This window comes from Saccopteryx bilineata, chromosome 5 (assembly GCF_036850765.1).
Source record: "Saccopteryx bilineata isolate mSacBil1 chromosome 5, mSacBil1_pri_phased_curated, whole genome shotgun sequence".
Classification (NCBI taxonomy): Eukaryota; Metazoa; Chordata; class Mammalia; order Chiroptera; family Emballonuridae; genus Saccopteryx; species Saccopteryx bilineata.
This window is the reverse complement of record NC_089494.1, coordinates 30234890-30251519: the sequence shown is the minus strand read 5'-3', so window position 1 is coordinate 30251519 and position 16630 is coordinate 30234890. Positions and strand designations below refer to the sequence as shown.

The 16630-nt window shown below is 38.7% G+C and overlaps 1 protein-coding gene across 2 annotated transcripts in view; it reads left to right on the top strand.

Annotated features, from left to right (window-relative positions):
- The window catches only part of PARD3B (par-3 family cell polarity regulator beta), a 1080223-nt gene that overhangs the window by 482510 nt on the left and 581083 nt on the right, over positions 1–16630 (top strand). For both annotated transcript variants that reach the window (XM_066278755.1, XM_066278754.1), the window contains exon 4: positions 12861–12970. In XM_066278755.1, the coding sequence (XP_066134852.1) occupies positions 12861–12970 (110 nt within the window). The remainder of the gene's footprint in view (positions 1–12860; positions 12971–16630) is intronic.

Below are 16630 nucleotides of genomic sequence, written 5' to 3'. Positions count from 1 at the left end.
TCCTTCCTGTGACTCTCAAAAATCCATTTGCAGAAATTATTTTAAATTTAAACATAAGTCTATATTCTCTGTACTTCACACGAGTAGGCCCTCTGTGTCCAAATGTCTTTTTCTATGAAAGTTAGAGCTTTAATGCTGTTAGCAAGAGCAGTTTGCCTCCTCTCTTGAATAATCATAGAAACACAATCTAGTAGTGGACCTGTGGCCTTTGAATGTTGATGCACATTGAATCTGCTGCCAGAAGTTACACAGAAAAGTCAATAATGGCCTGCGGATCATGGCCTTACTATGCCACAGGGTGAATTAGTCTCTTGATTTCATGTGCTCCAGCTTGTGTAATGGACATTTGTAGCAGTAAGATAGCAGCCATATGAAACACCTGGGTGGTCTTCCAGAATACTTTCAGGTGCATTAGATTTCAGTTATCCAATGTGAGGTCAAAAAGGCTTGGACATCTGGGGCCAGTTCCACATTACGGATTAAATATGACCCCTGCCTACCAGGTGCATAAGGCAAAAGGTGCCTGAGGTCATTGCTGATCCCTGGAGCAGCAATGGGTCAAAAATGAGATCTCAGTCACAGTTAGAAATGTTGCGAAAGTCTCCATGCAAGGCCAGACAGGGTAGAGTCAGATTCTTCTCTGGTAATTGTATTAGGCATGTTCCCGGTCAGGGAAGCCCAGTTTCTGTGTTTTCTGAATTGAGCTTCACTTGTATGCTTTTGTTTAGAATTTTAACTACTGTTCAGTGGGAACTATGCTTTCCACCTCAGAAGTGAGGGTGTGAGAGGCATTAGGTTCCTTTGCTACCACACAGAAGACAATACTTGAGGCACATGGGCATTGGCGTACAACCATCTTTTGAATGTTCCTAAGAGATAACAGTGTCTGCATAATGCACCACTTCTCCTAGCCCTGCTAGGGACTTTGAACAGTCCGGTAAAATGTAATGATCAAAGGTTTCAAATGCAGCTGATAAATCATATAGATTTGTGCCCAGGATGCCTTAAATTGACTTGGGGATGTTTCTCATCTATCATGACAGGCTTGGTGATTTGAATTTAGTACTTTGATGTTGTCAGTAATTGTTTGCAACTGTAGCTGAATAGCCTGAAGGCATTGCTGGTTTTTCCCTTTCTCGTCTTGCAAAGAGCTGGTGAAGTAGTCTTTTAAGGGCTGTTCTCAACCTAATGGAGCAGTGGCCAACATTTAGGACAAAGCAAAGGTTTCATAAACCCTTGGTACAGACCAAAAGCAGTACCCTAGTGAACTATCTCCATTTGAGCTCCATGCTGAATCAAACAATCCTCCCAAGTCAAACCCCCTTCACTGGACACATTTTATTGTAGGATTCATTTATGGTTTTTATAAGGGAATTACTAAAGAAACCATTGGGATATCTTCACCTATTTTTTTAGTCAACAATTTTTCATATATTCTTAGGTACAAATGTCTCTCCAAAATGTATTTGACTATTTCCTTAATACTACAAAAAAATAATGTATAGATTGTTCCCCTTTTGGAAACCTCACTGCAATTTAAATTAGATTATAATGTAAGACCTTCTAGTAATGTTCTTTCAAGCAGATTTCCTTAGCCTCCCCAGTCACTTTCTCCTCTTGTCACTTGGTTTATGCCTGCTTTCTGGCTGAGCAAATCTCATCAGTAAGTATCCATGGATGGATGTCCATCTCTAGCCTCTAAAACTCCATTCCTATCTGCCTAAAATAAATGCCTTAGTCGTCATTTTATACTTACTTATCAATTGATATATCTTCTGAATTTCAAAATTTCACTTAAAACTCGGTTCTTCTGAAGGATCTTTTCAAGTAAACTCAACTATTATTCTTCTAAGTATTCCATCAGTTGCCATAAATCTTATGAATATAGATTAACCTCATAAATATCTAGATCGTAAGACTGTAAACTATAGAAAGCTGAAAAGATCAACTGACCGGGCAATAGATTTCTTCGTAAACCACAGTAATTGACAAGACTGTAGTCAATATTTCAGAGCCTCTACTGGAATTGTTTAACACTGATGTTGATGTCACTTTTATGCTCATTTATCTTTAAGTTACAAGGGCGATAACATATGCTGCATTAGTGTGAAGAGTGTTTGTTTTAAAATAAATGTTGACGCTGAAGAAGAAAGTGTTAGGTGAAGGGAAACAAACCTGACAGTGGCAATTTATTTACATATTGGGGGCACGGACACCTTTAATGGGAAAAAGAAAATGTCCTTGTCTGGGACACTTTAGACTCCAAAGATTTCTAAATTTAGAGTTTGATCTTTGTTCCTCTTGCTCTCTCTGCTTCGGTTCAGCATGCATCTATTAAATTCCCAATCAGTTAGGGATCCTAAGTGATTCACTAAAATGAGTTGCTTGCTATCAAAGAGATAACACTATAATGTTACCCCACCCCCCTCCCTTCCTATCACTCTGTCTCATGTTCCTGTTTAAGAACATGCTGTATCTCTACCTTAAACACCCACATGCATTGTACTTGTTTATTATCTGTCTTCCTCCAGCTTTCTCTAAGCTCTACAAGATCAGGACCTACGTGTATTGTATGCGGTGTGTCCAGAAAGCCTAGAAGGCTGCCTAGTGTAATTTAGGCATCCAGTAAATATTGTTGAGTTAATTAAGAGGATACAAGAAAAATACAACCATACACATAAGACAACAGAAGATGTGACATGATAAAAAGGTACAGAAGCAGGTCTACATTTTGGGGGGCTGTCAGTGTGTGAAATTTTGGAGGATTGCTATTTAAGAAAAGGAACATGCATTTAACATTTTTTAAAAATCTAAAAATTAATACTTACTAGAATAAGGGAAAAATCACATTAATTTAATAAAGCTAATATTCTAGGGATGTCATAAAATATAAAGAAATAATATTTTATTGATGATACATTGATTGCATATTAATTAATGCTTAAAAATAACTTATATTTTTATCTACAATTATTTTTGATGTGTGAGAGAGACAGCAAGAGAGACAGACAGGGAAAGACAGACAGGAAAGGGGAGAGATGAGAAACATCAATTTTTTGTTGTGGCTCCTTAGTTGTTAATTGATTGCTTTCTCATATGTACCTTGACCAGGGGACTACAGCAGAGTGAATGACTCCTTGCTCAAGCTAGTGACCTTGGGCTTTAAACTAGCAACCTGTGGGCTCAAGCCAGTGACCATGGGATCATGTCTATGATCCCACGCTCAAGCCAGTGACCCTGTGCTCAAGCTAGTGACCTTGGGCTTTAAACTAGCAACCTGTGGGCTCAAGCCAGCGACCGTGGGATCATGTCTATGATCCCACGCTCAAGCCAGTGACCCTGTGCTCAAGCTAGTGAGCCCGCACTCAAGCTGGTGGCCTCCATGTTCAGTCTGATGCTCTATCCACTGTGCCACTGCCTGGTCAGGCCCTACAGTTTTTGACTACATATTCTTTCATAATCTCTTCATGTGTAATATCAATTTTTGTACACTGAATAAGTGGATAATTCAATCTCGGCCCTAGCATGGTTAATCAAAATGTTTCTTGTGTTTTAAATGATATTTGGATGCCCTGAGCAGTTGGCTCAGTGGTAGAGCATCAGCCCAGCATGTGGATGTCCCAGATTTGATTCCCAGAAGGGAAGGGCACACAGGAGGAGTACCCATCTGCTTCTCCACCCCTCCCCCTCTCCTTTCTATCTCTCTCTTCCCCTTTCACAACCGAGGCTCCATTGGAGCAACCTGGCCTGGGTGCTGAGGATGGCTCCATGGCCTCACCTCAGAGCTAAAATGGCTCCAATTGCAATGGAACAACATCCCAGATGGGCACAGCATCACCCCCTGGTGGGCATGCTGGGTGGATTCTGGTTGAGTGCATGTGGGAGTCTGTCTCTGCCTGCCAGCTTTTCACTTAAGAAAAATACAAAAAATAAATAAAGATATTTGGGATGTGTAAGCATGTGACCTCACAAATGCAGCCTTGCTGCTTCAGGTTTCTCTCTTACTAGCATAGGACTTTTAATTCTATGCTGCATTTCTATGTACATTCTACATAGGAGAGAGAGAACTTTTCATTTGACAAGGTGTTAATCAGAACTGAGTTATCAGAACATTCAAATATATACAGTTTTGTATATCAGGTTAGCAAAATAAATTTCTGTGGACTAGCTTCTGGTTTTGTACATTTCAAGTCCTGTTTATCTTCCAGTAGCCACATCGTTTTGCTGGGTGCAAGAAGAGCACAATCATTTTATTATGGCACCTGGCCCTGTTTCTTTGTATCGTGAAGCTGAGTGAACCAGCACAGTGGGTAATAGGGGTATATCTTTACTCCGTACTAGGATGACTAGTGTTAACTCAGTTATACATAGCAGTGACTATGAACCACACAAATAGAGTCCACGATATTCAGATATTATCCCAACTCAATTTCCCCTTTACTGGATCCAAAAAAAATGCTTTTTGGCCACTCTGGTTTCACCTATCAAGAGAGTGTGATGGAGGGGACATTAGGGTTGAAAGAGATAGGATTAACCTATTGTAATTAAGCTATTTTACTTATGTCAAGTTTACAGAATTCTCTAATCATATGACTGTGTTGATCAGGTTCCAGCTGGGATCTTGTAAGGGTTCCATGCCAACAAGGGGGCCCTGAAGTTATGCTCCATTTGCTCACAGCAAATCTGTATCTGGTGTTCCAAAGAAGCAGAGGATGTTGACGACTTAAAGAACAGGCAAGATTACAACTAATTGTAGTGTTAGAGCATAATTAAGAGGGTAGAACTAGTGTGCACTCTGAGGTTAAAGTCTACAGGGCATTTTTAGGCAGATGGTTCTGTCTGAAATACACCACATAGCAAGGAATGCAGTACAAGTTGTCATCAGAGAGTTAGGCCGGGAAACCAATGGGTTCCTTAAACACCAGCACAAGAAAATGGAGTTGATGCCTGACCTGTGGTGGTGCAGTGGGATAAAGTATCGACCTGGAACACTGAGGTCGCTGGTACGAAACCCTGGGCTTGCCTGGTCAAGGCACATATGGGAGTTGACACTTCCTGCTCCTCCCCCCCTTTCTCTCTCTTTCTCTCCTCTCTAAAATGAGTAAATAAATTCTTAAATATATTTTTTAATTAGAAAATGGAGTTGAAATACATATGTCAGATTCCTTCCTTTCATTTCTATGATTCAGGAACCTTTCTTTGGCTTTATTAATTCAAGTGTCTTTATCTGTGTTTGTTCACGACTGTTCTTTCTTCAAAGTGTATGCCTTTTAGTGAACAGGGTGTTTGCTCCTGCTGGACCGCCTCTGCAGTTCGTCATTGTTCGTTTTTTCTTTTACTCTCTTGAACTTTACTTTAACCCGAAGTGGCCGCTTCGGAGTTTCTTCCTTCAGCGTTGCAGGAGCACAGACAGGGAGTTTTGCCCCATTATTGCTTGTCATTGATCTTAGCGTAACACTTCGGACCCAGTTCACGTCTAATACATGCTGTCAACTGATTTTAAATAGCTCGAGTAAACTGATATGGTGACGTATTGTAAACAATATGAAAAATTCTCGATCTGTATATATCAACTGGATAAAATGGGAAAACTTCAACTGAGGAAAAGCATGTACCCCCCAGGAATGTGGCAACAATATACTTCAAGTTGAAGGCATAACCATCCTCAGAAAAAAGTCCAGTTCCTGATAAAAGCCAGTGAAAAACCCCATCGCTTGTTTTTATAGCAAGAGCACTCCAATTTAAGCAGCTTTACAAATGCTAAGATCTATTTTATCCCGTGTGTGCTCATTCATATCTATTGTGGGTAGCCAGTGACTACTCTGAATTACTTGCATTTGCCTGTTTTTGAACGGGCATGGTTTCTGCAACCCAAAATGAAAGAAAAATGATACTGTTCATCAGCTTGAACTTCTTTGCTCCTTTTATGGCAATCCTGGGAGTCATTTTCCTAATGGAGTGATATTTAAGACTAAAGTATTTTGGACAGCTACAATTCTGCTAAAATTTGACTTGGTTTCTCTCGTGTGGTTTCTTCATCATGGTGTCTGAAAGCATGTCACAGCTGCTGCATTCATCACGGGCCAGGCAGAAGCCCGGCCAGGCACTCCTGTAGGGAAAGCGATCTCTTCTCGGTACTTTGCCATAAATTGTGCTACTATTGATATCATTACCAATTTTTTTTAAATGGGTCTCCAGATTTTAGTGCTGTGGAGTTCTCTAGGCATCATTTGAAAAGCCCTATCTGATATCCAAATAATCCACACAGAAAAGAAAATCTGGTTTTCTCCAAAAAACAAGTGATGGGCCTTTTCACTCATTTTTTTTTTAAATTGAGATATTGACAGGACTAATAGGAAGAGAGTACTGTCACATCATTTAACTCACCTGTAAGAGAAAGCATGCACTCCAGGAGAGGTGCGATCGTGCCTTGACTAGTGGGTCAAGCATCCTGCCAGATATGCCCATGTGGCTGTAGATTAATGTTGCCTTTTGATACTCAGTGTGCACCACCCTTTCCTTCTATGTGAATCTTTCTATTCAAATCTTTATTTCTGCTGACCTCTTTAGATGCAAAGAATTGCTACAGCATTAAAAAGGTATCCTTCCCTTATTTCCACACACCTGCCCACATAAAGAATGTGACCCCATAATAGAAGTGTCAGGTGATTAAAACTCGAGTAGAAATTCAGTGCAGAATACTTAGAAACTTGATTTCCCTATTAGTCTTATAAGTCGTATAACTCTCTCCTTGTAGATGTGGAAGGAGACTTTGGGGCTTACCCGACATGCTTCCTTAGCTGGTAAAGAGAGGCTAGACTCGGGCAGAGCAGCTTCTTGGAGGTCCTACACTGCCAGAGCCCCTGTAGAAGGCACCATTTCTCTTGAAGACGTATCTATATTTTAATGACATAGTCATTCAATTAATGTCAAAGTCATTCCACAAGTGTTGAAGTACAAGACAAAGGCATTCTTCTAGGTGCTGACTAGTTAAGAGTCTATTAAGAAAATGTACAATATGAAACCAAGATGCAGCTTATGTGTACTATCAATGTTATTAATATACCACAAATATTGATTATCTGGTAAATATCAATATATATTTTCCTATTTATCTGTTTTTAAGTTTATAAAACTTTTAACCATTTGCAATTCATTTTCATCATCAAAGTTAAATATTTACCAGTTTAGGTGTATTCCAGTAGCTTTCCCCACCCCACCCCCTTGTTCAGAGTTACCTTAGTAGCCTAAGCAGCAGTATCCGTAGAACTGGGAGGAGAACATGCGTTTTCTTTCTTCCAATAAGTGTTTTGGTGATTTGATAATTCAATAGCATAGAAGTAATCCTTAGAGCAAAGGAAAGCTGAAACTCTAAAAAGTCCGGGATTTATCCCTCTTTGTACGTAAACAGTTTATCATATTGACGCCAGTTTCTTGGTCCAGCCTCCCGCCCACGGTTCCTCTAGGCTCACCTGGGAGGCTTGGTTAACCGCCTGTCATCCTGCATACCCTTCGTTCTGTAGTCTGTGAGAACACGGACGCCCGATTTCCTCACTGTTCTGCATGCGATGCTGTTGACGGACCTGTACCGATCCTTCCGCGTTTCTTTTCCTTTGTGTACCCCCGGCCTGTCTCTACTCACTCTCCCTGGATGCCAGTGTGATTTCCAGTATGAGTGTCATACTCATCTGTATGAACAGCCAGTTGTACAGCTAGTGTCTGATTTCTCGTGTGTATCAAGATATATCAAAAGCAAATTGCTCTAACCCTCAGTGTGCTAAAGCCAAGATTTGTGGTTTCTTCTGAATCAAATCGTAACCCTTACTGAAACTTTCCTATTGCTCACTCTTTCCCAAGCGCCAAGTAGAGGATGGTTTTAAGTTTCTGCTTTCTGCCCTTTCCCATTTGCTTTGTATGTACAGTTCTTGCTCATTTCCCCCATGTTTTCTTCTGGTTTATTTATTGCATCTCTGCCTGTAACTGCTGGGTCCCTGCTCCTTCCCTTCCCATGGCTTTTCCAGCCTCTCTCTGCTTGAGGTCTCTTACTTCTGATGCCTGTCAGCACGTTACCTGCGACTCTCCTGGAATTCTCCAGGTATCAGTCCTCCGAATAGCACCAATATCGCTATCAAGCTGGCCTTCCTGATTAGGCTCAGGGTAATGTTTACATAAATCCCAACTCTTCTCACCATACAACTTAGAACCTGTGCCTTTGTGATGTTTGAGAGGAGGCTCATGTATAAGACCGTTGTTTGTTTTCTCTGCACCCTGAAGCACCATACTGATGATTCTTTTGGACCCTGGTTTCGTTCCATGTAACTGAGACATCTTTCACACTGCCAATACAGAATTTTATGTATAACACGTCATCTGTCAGTTAAGCCAACTCCATCCCAAACACATCCTCTAAATGTGGAAATAATCTGTGGAGGTGTGTGGAGTGCAATTTTACAGCAAAGAGATAGAAACTTATATGTATGTACATAACTTAAATTTGCATTGGCCTTTATATCTTACTTGATTTATTGATATGCCAGTTTGAGCCTTTTAACTAGTTGCTGCCTCTTTCAAAATTATTTTCCTTAAAGTGTAGTAGGTGACCTTCCTATGGGCTTCCTTTGTTTCACTTACAGGGGACATTGGGCAAGTAGCAGTACCCCTTTTAATTCTAATTTTACTGTCACCGAAACGGTGATTGCTTGAGAATTGGAATATGTGGCATTATTCATAGACACCGGGGAGCTGAGTCCAATGCGAGTTGGCTCAAGGCCTGGGGAACTTGATGAATCTATCCATCAGCTTAAAGGGAAGAGCAGTGAGTGTGAGTAAATTTTTCCTGAGTGTAACGTACGTTCTGAATATGCATGGGCAGTGCTCGAGAAAGAATTGAACTTTCCTGACGTGGCAGGACCCTGCTTTGCAAGGACAGAGTCACCCAGTGACTGCACACCTAATCAGGAACTCTTGTCCTTGGAGGGACACGGCTTCTCTTTGGTTTCTATTAACTTTCTGCATATCCCGATAAATAAAATGTGACTGGATTCCATCTGCAGTGTGTGTGTTCATTAGTGTGGGTTCTTTCATCCACATATGAACCTCCCAGAACACTGCACTGGTACCTGCCATTCTGTGTACTAAAATGTCCTCTGTCCCCACATCTCCGTCTTGAAAAGACAGCATAGAGTAAGCACCATGACTGTGATCTTAATATCACTCCTTGTGGAGTTCTTGATACATCATGAGGCCACAGGTATTTAACTGTGGGAAAATATAATGCAGTTGTTTGTATAAGACTTTATGCTTTAAAATGCAATACATTTCCTATTTTATTTGGACTTTACAGACACTGGATTTTAAACAATGATTCTAAGATATACTGCGATTTTGTTGAGCTGAATTAAGGGCTTTTTGCCTCTAAAATCTAAGAGTAGTCTTTTCTCAATTAGCTGAAACATACCAATGGACAGACTGTTTGGTCCTCCATGTGTGAACTACCTTCCCACACCATTATTTTTTTCTTAAAAGCTTTGATTTCTATAATAAGGCTATATCAGTTTAAGCAAAAAATTATGTTTTACTATTTTCATCTACATATTATTCCATGAAAATTACCTTGACTTTTAGGAATTCAGCTTTTTGAGCAGATAACACTGTTCACAACAATAGCAAGTGTGGTTCCTTCCTTTTAATTGGGGGAAGGGGGATATCTGCATGAAAATTGCATACTAAGCAGTGTCCCGCATGTCTTGTTTCATTTCAGCCTGTCATCAGTGCTGTGGTTTGTGGTTATCCCCAGGTTGTAAATGGCGAGGCTGTGTCACTGAGCAGGGCAGTGTCATGGAGCCAGGAAAGGTGAAGCTCAGTCTATTTGACCCCAACCCCGTGGTCCTCTCCACTATACTAACACGTGATAGTGCTTAGTGTTCATTTTCTAATCTTACCGTTAGGTGATATGCTTCTTCAGTGCAGAGGTTATGTTTTATTTGTTTTCCCTCTTCTTCCCGTCCCCTCCCCTCCAGGAGGTCCCATAAAAACAGATTAGTTGTTTCCTTCTCGTTTTTGGTTAGACCTGCTTGTGAGATGTGCCTTTTATTCTGCTACGTATATCCAAGGCTTTGCTCTAATCATCCTCAGCACTTCTAAATACTTGTCTTCTCTTACATGCTAGGACATACCTTTCTCTGCCTTTACGTTTGTCTTTAAATCAAGAACTCGGTCTGTTTCAGACAGCCACCTTCAAATGAGGCTTTGAAATTTAAAATATAAATTGCCAAAGGAAGGGATGTTTAGAACTCTGAGTAGCTGTTCTATTTAAAGATGCTCATTATTAATTCTAATATGAAATGATTTGTACTTGTTATATGACACATATAAGACAGCCCAGAAGAAATGAGAATGCTACTCCACAGGAGACATTAGAGTGTGGAATACAGGAAAAGAAGAGAGGCTCAGAACTTAATGATGGCTAATGAGTTGTGAGTATGTTTAGGAAATATCTAACCATCTTACAGTTTGCTTTTTGTTTATGTTGGGAATTGGTACACTGATACAAAACTGAACTGTTTTCTAGGAGGTGCGCTTTTACACCATGGCATATTGATTGAATATAGAGACTCAAATACATGTTATAAAATTATGTCTTAAATAACAACAACATGTTGTTATTAAAACAACAGATATTGATAATAAGTGAGGTGGTAGAGCCATGTCCTTAAAGTTGAAGGAAAACTATCCACCATGGCTTCTTTAAGAAAAGGATATTTATCACACATGAAAAATAAGAAGTTTTTCACGTATACATACACACACTCTCATGTACACATATTCTATATATATATTCATACATATGTATATGACTCAGCTGAAAAAACAATGTAACCAAAAATTGTCATTCACTCAAATTTCTGTGTCTGGACCTCTAAAACAATATATTTCTTTTACCTTTGCATATCATGGTGGTTTTACTTGCTTTTTATTTTTTTATTTTATTTTATTATTATTATTTTTTTAACGAGAGGAGGGGAGATAGACTCCCGCATGTACCCTGCCTGAGAACCACCCGGCAATCCTGTCTAGGGCCAATGCTTGAACCAGTCAAGCCACTGGCTACAGGAGGAGAGGGAAGCAAAGGATGGGGGAGGAGAAAAAAATGGTCACTTCTCATGTGTGTGCCTTGACTGGGGATCGAACCCAGGCTTCCGCACGCCGGGCAGATGCTCTATCCAGTGAGCCAGCTGGCCAGGACCTGCTTTTTATTTGTTTGTTATAATTTGTTCTTCTCCAGTTTGATGTGCAGTGTACAGATATGTTTGAAACACTTGAAAAAAAACCCAGAGTTTTATGGAATTTGCCTCTTTCTTTTATTAATTTTAAAGATAATGGATTACTTCTGAGGATATCACATTTAGACTGACTTGTTCGCTTCATGAGAAGCAGTTGGTCTTCAGCTTACCCAGAGGAGGGAAAAATACAGAATCAGGACTGGGACTCTGTTGTCTTCAGATTTGATGGTACTTTGTTTTACTTCTGCTCTTCTCGTTTTTAAATGTTTCATTGAGAACACTTGGCAACCATACAACTATTGCTATGTCACTTGCTTGAGAAAAATTTTAAATGGAGTTGGAGAAGGTGGGAAATAATGTAATGAAATGTGTATTAATAAGTAATAAATAGTTGAAGTGAACTTAAAATTGATAATACCTTTTGACATACTGTTTCACACTAAATAGCATGATAATTTTTTATTATAAAATAAGCTATTTTGATAAAAAAACATCTTCTATCTAAACAAGGATGAAGGTCTTGGCAATTCTTTGCTTCATACACAGAATAACAATGTTAGAACTCATAGAAAAATCAGATTTGTAAATAACTTCCAATAGATTTACTTTTTAATAACTGTACCATATAAAATGAGGTATGAAAAATGTTATCTTAAACTACAATAGCTTGAGAGAGTTGGGGAATTAGTTTCAAAATATTGATTAATGGGGAATTGCATTTCTACTGTTTACCACTTCTTTTTCCCAAAAGCGCACAAATAAAAAGTTAATTTTTATAGAAGAGCAATTTTAAACCACAAATGGATTTTTTTTGAGAGTTTCCTCTTTAGTGACCAATTTTATATGAAACAAATTATTTTAGGCCTAATTGCAAGCAGAATAGTTAGGCCACTAGCTCTGCTAATAGTATGACCTCTTTTTTCAGAATTTAATAACTGAATCAAATATTTAATGTGGAAGCTTTCATTAAATAAAAAAGAAACCTGGATATATTATTAGAAGAAGTAACTTATTTTTCTTATCAGCTTTATCTACTTTAGTAGAAAAGGAAGAGAATGAGACTGTTCTCTTTGTGTACTTAAATAGACATTAATGCTATAACTGCAACAAATAATTTATTTCTGTATATATCATCATCCAAAAGATTTGGGGAGCCCTAAATAGGAGTCATAGCTATGCTTCCAGCTCTACTGAATAGCAGATTGCACTGACCATGTGAACCTTTTCACTTGTCTGCCTGATAATCATTCTTTTTAATACTCAAATAGATTTTCTAGCTTGGGCTTAGATTGCGCATTGTCATTGTCAGCATTGCCCAGCAGATTTTGCTCAAGTACAGTGACTTGTTTAGAAATGCAAGTGGGGAAAGATGAGAGTTGAAAGATTTTGTTTCCATGTGTCATTCTATGAATAGATGACAAAAGATCATTAAATAGATTAATTTACAAGCATCCTTGAGAAACAGAATGTTTTTACATAAAAGGACGTTGTAAACCTTTTTAATTAAATTGCATTGTACCATGCACTCTCTTCTCCCCAGGGTTCTCTTGACCTCTCACCTCTGGTTTTGTCCTACAGGCACTCCACTGCTGGTAAGGAGAAGCAGTGACCCAGCGCCAGGCCCACCTGCTGATGCCCAGCCAAGCGCTTCACACCCCAGTGGCCAGAGTCTGAAACCTGTTATTCCAGTAGGTATCCTGCCCTTTGCATTTCTAATGAAAGATCAAAGTGCCTTACCCATAGATAGATTTGCAGTCTCTAGTAAATTGACAATTACGCCTTTTGATAAGATATATAATATTAGTTATAATAATAGTTAGTGTGAGCTATTACTAGTGAATAGTTATAATATTGCTTTTGTTTATATAGCAGATTATGTGCCTAGCAGTGTTTTAAGTGCTTTACATTAAGTCATCAAAACTTGGATATCAAAGGAATTACACGTTTTTGTCTCTGTGTTACTGATGATAAAATTGAGGCAGAGGAAGTTTTAGTAATCTGTCTAAAATCACAACTAGCAAGTGGCAGAGCCAAGAATTTAACCCAGGTGGTTCGGCTCCAAAGTGTGTTCTCTTACCCAGCACACTATACTGTTGAATTCCACCATCCTCCTGCTTCATAATGCCCAAGGATGTGATTGATGTATTTTCAGTGTGTCAGTGAAATACTTTTGAAGTCATAACATGGTGAACGGTGATATAGTTTGAAGATAACCAATATTATGGATATGTGGTGCCAGGATTGGGTTTCTAGAACTCAACATTGAAATGAAAGAAAAATGAAATTGTATGCCAAAAGTGCTTATAACCAGATATAGTTTCTGCTCTACTTATAAACCCATAGCTTAAATGGAGATTCGTTTCCTGAAAAGATAATGTGCTCCTTCCACATGAGACTGGATCTTTCTGCTAAACCCTGAGTTGCTTTAGAGTTCTGGTTGTGGTTCAGCCTTTGAAATGGCCTGCGAATTAGACTCAGTAATGTAACCATGTTAAAATGTCTCCAGAAGCAAGACTCTTCCCATTTTAAGTCTTACTGTCTGTAATACCTTAAGAAAAAGGCAATATTTTAAAAGCATATAGGGATGATGAATGGGATAAATAAATTCTCCCAATTTTATATAAAATATTCTTATCAAGAACCTGTGACAGTGTGTTTGAGGTAGGAGTCACTATATCAAATCATTAGTTAGTTACTACTAGATTAGTGGCAATATTTTGGCATATTTTTTTTTTCTGTGAAGAAGGAAACAGGTATCCTGAAAGTATTTTCGATGTAATATTTCTTACTCTTCATCCTTTTAAAGAACTATATTTAATGGAAAATTACTTTAATAAAAATTAGGTGTATGCATTCTGCTGTAATGATTAGTATAAACAGAACCAGTATGTGGTATGATTTGTGTTTGTGAGTGTTTGCATGTGTGTGTTTAACACACACTAATTGAGATCGTGTTAAGCCTAAATATATTGGAGGAAAAAAGAACTATGTAATTGAGAGAATAATTACATTAAAAAACTACAATTTACTGCTTATTTTGCAGTGTCAGTGTACCCTAAAATGAAGGCGCATCTCATGTGTCACCATCATTTACATGCAGAATACCGACCAATTAGTTCCATGTTTCTATCACTTGTGCTCTGTGTTTAGACCAATTGAAAACACATCAGTATAGCTTTTTCTAGAGGAAATGAGGGCGACCATCTTTCTGATAGATTTTGTATTCTTACCAAAATATATATGATGTCAGTGTGTTCTAAGTGAGGACATTTGCGGTGAGAGAGGTATTGTTACTAACGAAGATGCAAATCCTAATTCAGGAAGAAATGCTGACACCCCAAGTACTCTTCCCTAACAATATGTACGTTATCAACCGTGGACTGAGGCCACATGTATCAACAGTGAAAGGAAAACACATGTTTTCTCCATTTCTCACAGTGCTCTTTGTGAATGAGGAAGGGTAGACCTGAGACCCAGAGAATGGCGTCTGGTCCTTGCTTTCCCGCAGAATAGTGGCACATCCTAGGCCTTTCTTGCTTCAGTTATAAAATAATCTCTATGCAGACTTGAAGCATTAACAGTCCAATGTACTTTGCCTTTTTTTTTTTTATCCCTTTATCACTAGTGCCAAGCACATGCAGGAGGCTCAGTGTGTATTTGTTGGATATAGAAATGCAAGACACACTAATCTGGGGCAAGCCCTAGAAGTTCTCAGCAACTACCCAGCTTTTCTAATTTGACCACTTTCTGCTCCCAAAAGAATGTACCAGGTAAATGTTTATCTGCTCAAAGCTCTGGTTCACCCCAGACAAGAAACAAATAGATAGTTTAATTACCCTATTGTATAAGGTAGGCAGAGTTAGTAAGTGAAGACATGTAGGTGTAACTGTTTTCCCTCGAAGGAAAATACATTAGTGTACATGTGTGTATTGTAAACCTACGCATTTATTCCTGCATAGTCAGACTTATGGACTGTTTAGAACTGCCTTGTCCAATATCATAGCCACCAGCTACATGTCGCTATTGAGCCCTAAAAATGTATTTTTAGTGTAATATGCATATTGGATTTCCAAGATTAAAATATAAAAAGTAAGATAAAATGTCTTAATAATAATTTTCATATTGACTACATATTAAAACAATGCTATGTTTGGTGCCCTGGGTTGAATAAAATATGTAATTAAAATTATCTTCACCTGTTTTTATTTTTAAAAAATCATTTCTACTAGAAAATTACATATTACATATGTGCATCACATTCTACTTTTCTTTTATCGGCCGGAACAGCTCTAGACTGAAGTCAGATTGAATATAGCATTAATGAAATGGTTTGAGACCCTTGGGACAAGTTCTTTGAGTTGCACAGCATCTCTGGGGTAACAGCATGATTAGGTTTGCCTGGGGCAGTCCTAACCCATTCCTGTTGTTCTGGCATGATTATTAATAGTGTCCCCACTAATTCTCTGGGGTGTTCCTGTGCAGATGATGAATTATGTGGCACCCTGCATTGTAGCCCAACAGTCACTTTTACTGTTTGCTCAGTGACAAGAGGAGTGGTCCTTCAAGGAAGCCACGGGAACATGACCACAGCTCTCCCACCAGAGCACGGGGCAGATGGGCTTCTTTGTAGCAAGGCCCCGAGCCCAAGGGGTGCAGAGTTGGAGACTGAAGATTCTTTTCCAGCTCTCAGATTCCATAATTCTACTAGATGCTTCCTCCACACCCTCGGTGACACCATACCTGATTCCTCTGACTCGATAAGCGATGATGAATATGGGGAGTGTGTGATAATGTACCCGTGTAGCAACTAATATGAAAAATAATTACTTAAAAAGCTCTCTTCAATTGCATTTCATTTCACTATCCAGAGGAGGAAAAAAAAAAAAACAATCAAAATTTCCATCTCTTAAACAGAGTGTTCACATGTAAGTAATTCACAGATGGCAGAGCCCCAAGTGGGTTATGTTAAATCATTCCCAAGAAATGAAACTTCCTTATAACCCAGAGCAAAAGAAGCTGTAAGGATGAATATTTGACACATTTGATTATGTTGAAATATTGCCTTTAAAACCACAGTTGATGACTGTCATTTTTAGTTGCACTTCATTAGACTAACTATAGAGGGAAGAGTTTGCTTTGCTGCCTAGAGATATGTGTTTTTGAAAAGTTGGAAAAGTTGCACTTGTTTTCTAGCTGGTTAAGTTATTACAAATTGCTTATTTAAGATGTACACCCTCAGACAAGTTGGAGTTTTAAAAAGGATTTAAATTAGAAAAATCAGATTCTCTGCAAGCCTCAAAATCTTTGAATAATGAAAAGCCACCAAACCTCGTTGTTACTTAGATACC